This window comes from Cricetulus griseus, chromosome 8 (genome assembly GCF_003668045.3).
Source record: "Cricetulus griseus strain 17A/GY chromosome 8, alternate assembly CriGri-PICRH-1.0, whole genome shotgun sequence".
Taxonomy (NCBI): domain Eukaryota; kingdom Metazoa; phylum Chordata; class Mammalia; order Rodentia; family Cricetidae; genus Cricetulus; species Cricetulus griseus.
In genome coordinates this window covers 15,471,006-15,483,429 of record NC_048601.1, presented here as the reverse complement: position 1 = coordinate 15,483,429, position 12,424 = coordinate 15,471,006, and the positions used below count along the sequence as shown (strand labels likewise).

Here is a 12,424-nt window from a genome sequence, read left to right as displayed (position 1 = left end):
CTATTTCCTTCTTCTAATAGACTTTCTTCAATGATTACATCAATATACTTTCTCTCATTTTCATATTTTCCACAAGAGGCTGCCAGATCCTTGAAAAAGCTCCTATCATTGCCTGTGTATCACATACAAGTCAAACCCATTTTCACAGCTGCAGAAAGATTCATGGAATAAAATATGTTGTCAAAGTGTGACTGTATTTAATGTAGGTATTTTGTAGTTTCATATGCTAAATTTTAAATAAATTTGAGAATGGAAAATGCAGGAAAACAACTATAAATTTTGAAGTCACATGTAGTTTTGGGAAAAACCCTGAAAAAAATTTAAATCCCATCAAATGGTCTTCCTTGTTTCAAGAAATATGATAAATGCTTCTCCTAGCTGTGTCTGGAAAGCTTCAATGGCACTGAGGTCAGGCCGCAGTCACAGTTTCAGTATTTTCAAGGCTTTGTCATTATTTGTGCCCAATCTGAAACAATTCTGCACCTCTATGGCAGTCATGTGCTGGATTTGCTACAGGTTTGTTAAATGCATTGGCGCATGTTTCTAATAATTCTCTTTATTTTCTATTAGACAGGAAAAATACATTTTTATTTAATTCTTTTAACTTTTATTGATTCTCTGTGATTTCACATCTTATCTCCCTGTTGCCTCGAATCTGCCCTCTGCCCTTGCAGTTTCTACCTGAAATAAAACAAAATTTAAAAGAAAAAATCCAAACCAACTAACCAAACCAAACAAAAACAAAAATGTCATCATGGAAGCTATAGTGTAGCCAGATGAGTCACCCCGTTTACCCTTTAGTCTATTCGTCTTGTTACGTGTTCATTGCTGAATCATTGGTTTCGTTTGAGGCCTCTGGCTTCTGCTTCACTATCGATAATGGTCTCTTATGTGGGCTCTTCTTGGATATCTTTTCCTTGTCTTGTACAGTCGTGTAGGTCCTGCAGTTTTGGATCTGTAGGTCTGTCTTCTTCATATGCCCTAATATTTAATAGATGAGGTGGATGTTGGGGTGGGTTAATTCATAGTCCTTGTTCCGGCTTGGGTGGTAGCTGGGTTTGTCAGCCCACCAGCTTTGCCTCTTCATCACTATCAGGGGATGTTCTCCAGCTCTGCCTTGGCTAGTTCTCCCAATGCAGCCTGCAGCAAGGAGTGAGGATCTTTGTCTCGGGTCCCAGGATCCATCTCACCCAGACTTACACCACCATGGCCAGCTCTACTGTTTTGCCTAGGTGAGGTAGAGGGCTCCCTCTCCCAAATAGCATTGGGGACATGGGGGGGGGAGGTCAAGTCTCCTGCTCTAGTGCCTTCAGGCCCATGTCACCTGAGACCCTGACAACAGGGTTAGCTCTAATGTGTTGCCCAGGCAGGGTACAGGACCCGTTCTCCTGTGTGATGCAGCTGGTGAGGGGCAGGGCTAGTCCTCTCACTGTCTTGACCCCCAGGGTCAAGTGCTCATTATCACAGATGATAATGGGTGATGGGAGGGCATCTTTCTATTACCCATGCCACCACAGGGCAGATGAGGGGAGGGGAGGTCAGGTCTCCTGCACTTATGCTATCAGGGCAGGCTCACCTGCACCTCTTTCAACAACGTCAGTTCTAATGGTGAAGAGCCATTTTTCAGAGGGTAAGGCCAGCTCTCCCCTGAGGGTAGAGCCAGCTTTCCTACTACAGTTTTCAGAAAGCAGCAAGGCCAGTTCAGTACAGCTACTGGATTTCAACACACAGGGTTCCTATGACCCCTTGTGGTAATTAGAGCCACAGATACCACCCCACATCCTGACTACTGCTTGGCAACAGACTGATACATGGCCCTAGGCAGCAGCCCGGGCCCAGATGTATCCTTAGCTCCATGTGGCAGCAAAGGCCACTCAGATCAGTATGGCACTAGCAGCAGCGTGGCTCTCAGGTATTAACTTGGTCTCAGGTGGCTGACCCAACTCCAGTCATCTGCATGCATGGCCCTTTGTGGTAGCAGGAGCTATGGACATCAACTCAGACCCAGGCTGCTGCAGGACCACAGACCCTGGCCCTGATGACACCATGGCCCTGGGTAATGGTGAAGACTACTCAGATTGGCATGGCCCTGGTGGCATCATGGCCTTTGGATATGCACATAGCCACAGGTTGCAGCCTAGACCCCAGACACCTGGTCCTAGGCAATAGCCCAGGCTTGAATGTCACCATGGTTCCAGACCGCAGCTCAGGCCACTCAGATTAGAAGACATGGCCCCAAGCAGGTTCCTCGTTATGTACTGCCTGCTCCAGCTGCAAGGCATGGCATGGGGCTGTTGCTTTGTCTCACATGCCCAGGCCTCAAATTTCCTGCTTAATTTCTTCCTTCCTTTCTTTTTTTAGTTTTTTTTTTTTGTTTTAGTTTTTGTTTGTTTGTTTGTTTGAGACCATTTCTCTATGTTGCCCTGACTTGCTCTGTAAAGCAGGCTGGCCTTGAACTCACAGAGATCCATTTACCTCTGCCTCCTGGATTAAAGGTGTGCCTCACCACTACCCAACAATTCTTGAAAAACTAAAATCTACTTGAAACAAGTCTTCAATATGTGATTAAGAATTGACATTCAAAGAGGTGGTGACTCATCATTGAAATCTATATAAGTTTAGTTTTGGTTATACATACCTCTTACTGTTCCTCTTCATCTACTCATCCTCTACCTGCTTAGATATCCACCCGCCCAGCCCCAGAGTCTACATTCATATCCTGTATGGTCTACTTAATAGAAAAAATCCTTGGGGGCAAGCATGGGGAAAAGACAAGCAGAGAAAAGAGTATAAAATACCCGATGAATTCTAATCATGGCTTCTATAATTTTTTTAGAGTATTAAGACAGTATCAATGAAAAACTGTCATAAAATTGTATAATAGATGAATGAAAATATTTAAAATATTTAACAACATTTCTTATTTTCATTGATAAAATAATGCTGTATTTTCTTCTACTACAAATGCGCTTAAGTTCACAATTTTTTTTGATTTTTTTATTTTGTTTTTCGAGACAGTGTTTCTCTGTGTAGCTTTGAAGCCTATCCTGGCACTCGCTCTGGAGACCAGGCTGGCCTCGAACTCACAGAGATCCACCTGCCTCTGCCTCCCGAGTGCTGGGATTAAAGGCGTGCGCCACCAACGCCCAGCGAAGTTCACAATTTTTATTCCAGGATATAAATGCATTTTTTATTATTTTTGAGAATTTGATGAATGGGTACTGAATTTATATCATTGTAACCCTTCCTCTGCTCCCTAAATTCTCCCACCAATCCCTCTTAAATTCAAGACTTTTTTCCATTATAATTATTTTCACAAACACAAACACACACACACACACACACACACACACACACACACACACACACACACAAAACCCACTGAGTCCATTTAGTTTTTCTTGTATATACCCATATTTAGGGTTGACCAGCATTAGATAACATATCAGGAATCTAAAAAGATTTGATACATACATGTGGTTCAAAGAATAATGAGAAAACAATGGTTTCTTAAAAGGAGCTAACAGTTTTAAATAATATTTAAAATAGGTTTTAAACTTACTATGTAGAGGATAAAGAAGATATACCTGGCTTCATAATTCTGAAAAATATGAATCACATTTTGAATAATGACATAGAGTAGATTTTATGAAAATAATGTTAAAGGACCGCTATAGATAGGTTTTCTTGCATATTTTATAGAAACACAAATCATCTCTAGTTTAGTAGACATACATATATTTTCTTGAAATTTCTTTAGAAACAATTCACACTGTCTATATTTTCAAGAGCAACAGGAAGCACAAAATGCTACGGACTCTGCTCTTAGTCCCACTGCATCTCTAATATTGGTGGGAGGACTTTAAGGTTTCCGTTCTTTCAGCCAGAGTCTTGCTCTCACCTGCACCATTGCCAACACAAAGGCCTGTTTGATCTTCTTGTTTCCCCATATCAGGATGTAAGAATGGCTTGAAGGATACAGAGTTCCAATAACCTGGCAAATCAGGTGGACTGGCTCATCCAGAGGCTTCACATAACTGTAGCCTGATACGATCAGAGATAGAATGAACATGGCAAATAACAACAGAAAGGAGACCACAGCTTGCAAAGCCTTAATGTGGGCCATAGTGCCTGGATTGTGGGATCCCTTTCCATACAGCTTCATTGTCTTAAGGTGTTTACACAGAGAATAGATTAACAGCAGAAAACAGATCATAGATATGGTGAAGGGAATGACATTGTTTAGAGTGAATGCTGTCACAACTATAAGGTTCACAGCATAAGCCACTTTGGTCTTCTCAGTCATATTGCCTCTGTGACCATTCACTTGGACTTTCTTGCCCATGGTCATCATCGTAAGATTAAGAAACAATAACACCAAGCTCCCTAAAAGTACAACTACAATGACACTCTTAATCTTTCCCTTTAGGCCAAGAAAAATACGGTTCGGGAAATTGCCTATCTTCAGCAGATACAGTATGCTGAGTAAAGCTGCCAGCCAGGTATGAAAATGGTTGGTTACAGCCCAGGCAACACAAATAATAAATCTCACTTGTTTAGTTAATGAAGCTGGAGAAAACACAGTTGAGCACCAATTTATTAATATTACCCAAAGCAAACAAATCCTGAAGATGGCCAGAGCAGTGAGAATTCTATCAGCTAAGGAGATTTTTCTTCTCTTGATACAGTCAGTAAAGTTCACCAGAACAATGAAGACGTTGGCAAAGCTTCCAAGAGTAACTTCTGCCGTCATTGTGATGGCTGCAATAATGAGAAAAAAACTCATCACATCTGAACAAATAGTTTTTAAAAGATGAAAAAATGTGTGTAGCTCTCGTGTCACTGGTTGTGAGTTTGTGAACACGCTGATTCCTGTGCTCTTTGTTTGTGGCCAGTGAAGATTGTGCTGTTTTTAAATACCATGGCCAATGTCAAGTGTGAAGGCAACCCCATGTGCTGGTGAATGAGTTTGGTGCTGTTTTTATAGAAACAAGAATACTTGCAAAACAGTTCAAATGGATTTTATTCAAACACCTATCTAAGAACTGGTGTATTTCAGAGCTGAGCTTAAAGGGAAGCTATATTCTTATTGGCAAGCATTCAAATAAACAAATACATGGATTTGGCTTAAAATATTTCCTCCTGCTTAAGCCTACCATAATTTGTATTCATCTATGTTACTGATTTGTTATTAAAATTTTAAAACTCAGTACAAAGGATATTCAATGAGTTTGTAAATAGTTTTCTCTATCTTGGTTAGATATATAATTATTACCAATATGGATTTACTGTTAAATGAGAGATTTAAATATTAAAAATATATGAAAATTTCCTAACCAAATTGTCAAGGCCTTTGCATGGGGCAGCAGGATGGCTTACACTTCATACAGTCTGATAACTGATGAAAACACCTATCACCTATGCATAATTTTCCCTTAAAAGCTGACAAAAGTTGTTTGCACAGTGCTTGCATGTGCTCATTCATGGTCCGTCATCTCTCATGGATAAAAGAATCATTGTACTGTAGTCTCCTCAATTGAAGACTATTTTCAAAGATATCATGTAAGTTTGAAGAAGTCATTTGTACTTCAAGGCATTTGGTCCACTAAAAATATAACACAAATATTTTCAAATATATGTACCATAAATAGATATTTATATAATTATTCTCTTAGGTATAGTTACTATTTATATATCATTTGTTTCAAATAATCGATAGTATTTTAAAATAATTCTTTATTACTTTCCTTTTAAATTTTATTTTATTATTTTGTGTGCATGAGTGTTTTGCTTGCATGCATGTTGGTGTGCCCCATGCGTGCCTGGTGCCTGAGGGATGGAAGCCTCGATGTGGGTGCTGAGAATCAAACCGAGGTCCTTTCCAAGAACAAATGCTCTTAACCGCTGAACTAACTCTCTGACCACAACAGTTTTCCAAAGATTTCTCAAAAAAACATGTGTTTGTCATTGTGGAGTTATAAATAATCAGTTTCTAATGTAATTGATTTTGATAACTTTATTTTTAAAATTAGTGGGTATTAAAATAGTCTAATTTGTACATTCTATTTTTTTCAATTTTTATAATATAATTGGTTTTAGAGAAGGCTTTGAAGGCATACTTCAAAGAGGGAAAAACCAAACCAGGCACTTGACTTCAAGTGGCTATAATGTGGGCCTTTGTTTGTTTGTTTGTTTGTTTGTTTTGGTTTTTTGAGACAGGGTTTCTCTGTGTAGTTTTTTGTTTGTTTGTTTGTTTGTTTGTTTGTTTTTGATTTTTCAAGACAGGGTTTCTTTGTGTAGCTTTGGAGCCTATCCTGGCACTCGATCTGGAGACCAGGCTGGCCTCGAACTCACAAAGATCCGCCTGCTTCTGCCTCCCAAGTGCTGGGATTAAAGGTGTGCGCCACCACCACCAGGCAATATGTTTTGTTTTTTTTAACAACTGCTTATGAGTAAAATGCAAGTAAAAATAATATCATCTTCATTACCAACAACAGTGCAATCCCCTCCCACATTGAAAACAAACAAAATCTTAAAAAACTGCTTTTTGAGAACATTTGTCTATAAGAGAAAAATAACAAATTCATATAATAATAATTATTGACAAGAGATTAAGCATGTTTGGTGTGTTTGCTTTGGGGATAGGGTTTATGCTCTTCTGTCTGACATGTTTGACAAGGTTTAGTATCCTTAAGCTGGTTTACTACAAATAGAGTAATATTATTCCCATATAAAACATACAAATGTAAATGTGCTTCCTCAAGTAAACCAAATAAGAGTCTTGAAACAATAGCTGTCAGCTATATGCCAGCACTTGAAAGGGATAACTTCAAGTTCAAGGCCAGCATAGCTGGACAATGACTCCCATGCCAACCAAAGCTATATAGACACACCTTGACTCAAAAAAAAATAAGAATTAATATAGAACAGTGATTATTTCTATAGGATATTATCTTAAATTAATTTCTACATTATTTAAGGCCTCAGATTAATACTAAACAGTGAATGAAACATGTTTAAAAGTAACAAGATAAAATGGAATGTTAAAATATAGTTGCCATTATTAGTTCATTGAGCTGTAAGACCATATATAGTTCTTATTTTTATATGCTGTGATGTGACTATTTGCTAACACCCACAAACTTACTGGCTCGAAGGAATTGAGAACAGAGTTTGGCGTCAGAGTCTCTATTCTTTGTTACATTATCTGCTTAGCTTTCTAGAAAACTTTAACAGTTCTCGACTTACATTCTCCACGAATTGTAGAGAGCTAGGGTTTTCAGATTTGACCCAGAATTTAGAGATAATACCTTTAACAGAGATGGTCCTGATAGAGTCATTTAGAAATTACTATAAATTATGTATTTTTACTACATTTTGTGTTTTCCTTTTTACCTCTTTTACTTTTTCATTTAGATAGTCTTGGATAGAAATGGAGGAAATTGACGATGTAATTAAGGGAATCATTGTAATTGTCAAAAATTAATGGATTTACATGATGATATAATTATGAAGGTGATTGAAATTCTCCATTTCTGAATTTGATAGTTGGATATATCACACATAAGTAGGGAGAGTATAATCCACCTACCATGATGATCTATTTTCACAATTAGTATGTCAACAGTAACTATCAATAATTTATAGAAGAATGGAATCCAGGGGAGATGTCCAGCCCTGATAAAAGACTAATGACAGACCAAAGAAATGATTTCACTCACATCCAGCTTAGTAAACCAGTGAGTTTCTTTGGGTTGCTTGTGGGAGGATGGGTCAAGGCTTACTTACAGGCCCATGGGTGTCTAAGAATAGCTCCACCCATGAGCAGCCTATCCCAGCACCAGTCAGGACTTAGGAAAGATGCTAGACTTGCTGGTAGCTCATCAGTAAGAGTTCCTGGGCGATTGCCACTACTTACATAACCTTGGAGACAGGACTTGAACCTTGTGAATTCCAAGAGCATTGTAAACCTTGTGTTTATTTCCTGGTATTATGAGCTTCTCCCATCCCTCCAAGAGGGTCTGTTTCAACCTAAAGGAGGTAGGAAAAAAAACAGAGGCTGCTACTTTAACCAGGTTTGGACTGCTCTCTTACACTAAGCTCAACAGACTAGGAAAAATGAGGTACTCATGCTGTAATTCCACATCATGATAGGAAACAGAGTTGTTAAAATGGACAGGACAGATGGAAGAGTAAGCAGGGAGGAGAACAGGAGGACGATGAGGAGGAAAAAGAGGAGGATGAAGAGGAGGAGAAAGAGAAAGACAAGAAATCCCTCCAACTGACCAGTTTAGTAAATACTATATTTAAAAGAAAAAGTCCCTCAAATTTTGCTTTTGAAAAAAAATATTTGAAATGACCATTTTTTGTTTTTTGATCAATGATTGATCAAATGATAGATGATGAATCTTTGGTTTTTCATTTTTATTTATGAACCCTTGTTTTTTTTTTTTTTTTTTTTACTGTATTTTCTGTCTATAAAGCTAATGCCCACCGGAAGAACATAAGAATGCATGTTTCATTTTGCAGAACTATATTTGCAAATAAGAGCCAATTGAAATCTGCAAATGTGTTGTAATGTTGTCTCTTGACATAAAGGAACTTAAATAGGGTAGAATCTAAGGCTACATTGGAGAACTTCTCTTCTTGTCGCATCTGTTTCTGGAGCTCTGAGTCACAATCTTGGATAGAAATACAGCATATATAGATAAATAGAGTTGGTTCAATGATCCTTTGTATTTCCAACTGTTTCGGCTCTTGGAGGAGGAAAATCTAACACACAGAAAGAGCAAAAGATGACAAGTGTTTCTGGTTGTTAGATGAAAGCCACTATCATTTGAATTGATTTGCTTTGCAAAGTAGATGCCTAACATAAGAGGTATCATTACTTTGTTATATGGAAGGGTTTTTCTATCTTTTTCCTTTTTTTTTTGAGACAGTGTCTCTATGTGTAACAGCTCTGGCTGTCCTGGAACTCACTTTGCAGACCAGGAAGGCCTTGAACTCACAGAGATCTGCCTGCCTCTGCCTCTGAGTGCTGGGATTACAGACCTGTGCCACCACTGCCCAGCAGGTCTTCTATTCTTAATTTTAACTAGAGGGTAAGGATAAACTTCAGAGAGCTGAATAAATAGACTAAGTCAGGCAATTTCAGGAAGCAGATACTAATCTCTGGTTTTTGAAAACTAAATAGAGATGCTTTTCCTACTGTCCTGACACTATGAGAACTATTGAGATGGCTTTCTCTTTAGTCAGCTGTCCAACTTTTGTCCTCATTTCTTCAAGCCAACATATCCTTAAGATCTGCAGCAAGGAGCATGTGCAGGAGTTTTCCTCTAGCCTGTTGGGTACAGTTCAAAGAGGATATTCAGTTGACCTATATTCTTCTCTTCCTAATCATGCTATTGACATTGATAGATATTAGAGAGTCTTGTACAGATTCCCAAGGCCATAATCAAATTAACTACATAAAGTTCTTATAGTAAAAACTATTGGTTTGATATTTAATTTTTTATCTACTATTTGATTCGAATCCAGAAAGAAAGCTCTCTTGCGAGGCTCAAAAGAGCTCCTTACAAGTGAGTGTAATCTTTGCTACAGATGCAAGTCCTGATTAGAAAGCCTATGAAGTCTTACTGTCAGCACCCATTCTACACAGCTCCAACCCTTGTCCTATTTCTCTGTGTTTCTCTTCTTAGTTGAGTTCACTTTGCTACCTGAGAGGAGTCAAACCATAGGGATCTTCCTGCCACTACACTGAAGGTATGTGCATTTTTCCATTCTTAGATGCTTTCACTAATATATCACAAAGTGGCCTGTTATGCCTTCTCCATCTGTCTTACCTCCAAAGAATGCATAAGTATGAGTTTTCAAATGAGTCAGGTTCACTTTCTTTGATTCACTGATTTAAAATTCTATCAGTATTAGATGTTAAATTACTGCGTGACTCTCTCTCTGCCATCTACAACATATTTGACAACCATTCCTGGTTTATTTAATTGTGTCCACTATTCCTCTTTAACTACCTTATCAAAATGCTCATTCTTTGTCTATTCCAGCATGTTTGACATCCTTCATCTGCTTTGGTGACAATCAGTGATGTTTACAAAGAAGATACTGGAGGCAACTGAAGGGAGGTGGACACAATCTGATAGTCTTTGTTGCAAATTGAAGAATAAGAATAAGAGAGGCTGGGAATGAGGAGGTGTCTTGCTGTGTGGATGGGCTAATCCACCTCATTGACTGTTCACAGCATAAGAAGAATTTCCTGCCTTATATACATGTAAAATAGACCTAACACAACAGGTAAAATGGGAAACGTATCATAAGCATGGCCTGAACAACTTGTACAATACTAACTAAGCATGATCTAGATGCACATTATATATTGACAAATATGAACACAATTAAAATTTTAAAAGTATTTAAATCTCAGTAAATATGTATTTGTGATGAGCATTTGCACAGATGTATCTATGCATGTGAAATAATACGGAAATATTTTTAACTTAACAAATATTTTTAACTTAACAAAATATATTTGAAGAATAAAGATCCTTAAGTCATTATTTCACAGGTCAGAATATGAGATCTGTAGACATGATATGGCCAGGTCTCTGCACAGACTGGCAATTTTGAAGTACCTATAAAGCCTTATATCTCAGAAAGTTCCATAATCTGTTTACATTTTTGACATCTTTTGTATACTTGGTTACTTTTTAAAGCATTTTGCACAGAACTCAAATAGTCACATCAAAATACATAGATTGACGCTGGTATCTAGGTAATGAAAACAATGTTTTGCACAGGAACATGTGCATTTCCAACCTTTTCTTTATCATTGACTAGAAAAATATGATGGGAGCTGTTTGTGTGCAGACGAGTTCTGGTCTGACCTGCCTGATCTGTGTGAGGAGACACGTTTCCATGGGAAGAGCTTCAGTCTCCATCATTGGTAAACCTCCATGCTTTGTTCCTCTGTTAGCATGTGGGGGAGAGTTAGGAGTAAGTATGTTATGAGCATAAAACCAGAAACCCTCAAAAATACATTTAAAAATAGCATGTCAAACGAGTATGTGAACAAATCTTCAGAACTTATATAAAAAATGGAGCATTTTCTGCAATCAATATATGATATTTTTCAGAACACATTTATGATCATCTTAATCATGGAAGTAATCATTGGAAATTTAGGAAATGGATTCTTGGCACTGGTGAACTGCATGAACTGGGTCAAGAGGAAAAAAATCTCATTCCTAAATCAAATCCTCACTGCTTTGGCCGTCTCCAGAATGTGTCTGCTCTGGTTATTGCTTACATGTTTATTAATATCCTCATTGTATCCAGATTTAACAACGGCTGCAGGGATGATAAAAGTCTTTAGCAATCTGTGGATTATAGTCAACCATTCCAGCATCTGGCTTTCGACATGCCTTGGTGTCTTTTATTTTCTCAAAATAACCAATTTTTCTAACTCTCTTTTTCTTTATTTAAAGTGGAGAGTTAAAAAGACAGTTTCAGTGACACTGCTGCTATCCCTGATCCCCTTGTTTTTCAATATTTTACTGGTCAACTTGGAAACTAATGTGTGTATAAGTGAATTTCAAAGAAACATCTCCTACAGTTTCCGTTCTCATTACTATACACAGTGTTACAGGCGTGTGTTAAGGTTCCACACTATTTTCCTGTTTGTCCCCTTTGGCGTGTGCATGCTATCTTTCCTCCTGCTCATCTTCTCTCTGTGGGAACACTACAAGAAGATGCAGCAGCGTGTGCAAAGGTACAGAGATGCCAGTACTACAGCCCACATCAAAGCCCTGCAAATCGTGACGGCCTTTCTTTTGTTATACACCATTTTTATCTTGTCTCTGTTACTACAGCTTTGGAAATATGAGTTAATAAATCAAAGTCTTTTCATTTCATTTTGTCAGGTTATATATGTAGCTTTTCCTTCATTCCATTCATGTGTCCTGATTCTGGGAGACGTGAAACTGAGACAGGCCTGTCTTTCTCTGTGCTGTGGTGGCTGAAATAGAGGCTCAATTATATGGAAGCCTGATCTCTGAAACGCGAGGCATCATATGGCATATTCTAGACAAATAGTAACAAATGAAAACTTCGTTTGTATTTTACATTGTATACAATCTTTGATTTGACTGCAAAAATTTGTTTTGTTTGCAATAAGCACTAGCTAAAACTATTACTGATTTAGCAAATCACGTACAAAGTAATTTCTTAATACATATATATTAAATAAGGATGTGGTTGTAACCTACTAAAACATAAATATATCAAAATTAAATAGACTTTGTAGCAATTATTAACCATGAGATTTTGAGTTATTGACCTATACTATATGTGTTTTTGTATCCATGCCAACTGTAATAAAAGTATATGAGTGAAGCCATATAAATACAGGATATGT

At 37.8% G+C, this 12,424-nt stretch overlaps 2 protein-coding genes across 2 annotated transcripts; one reads left to right on the top strand and one right to left on the bottom strand.

Moving 5' to 3' along the window:
• Window positions 1–3,862: 3,862 nt before the first annotated feature.
• Window positions 3,863–7,467, bottom strand: LOC100754594 (taste receptor type 2 member 136-like). The gene is made up of 2 exons (XM_027429981.1): window positions 7,396–7,467; window positions 3,863–4,906 (listed from the first exon to the last, which is right to left on the bottom strand). The coding sequence occupies exons 1-2, from the start codon at window positions 7,465–7,467 to the stop codon at window positions 3,863–3,865; spliced, it is 1,116 nt and encodes a 371-aa protein (XP_027285782.1).
• Window positions 7,468–11,105: 3,638 nt separating this feature from the next.
• On the top strand, window positions 11,106–12,029 carry LOC100754882 (taste receptor type 2 member 109-like). The gene has a single exon (XM_027429997.2). The coding sequence runs from the start codon at window positions 11,106–11,108 to the stop codon at window positions 12,027–12,029; it is 924 nt and encodes a 307-aa protein (XP_027285798.1).
• Window positions 12,030–12,424: the final 395 nt, after the last annotated feature.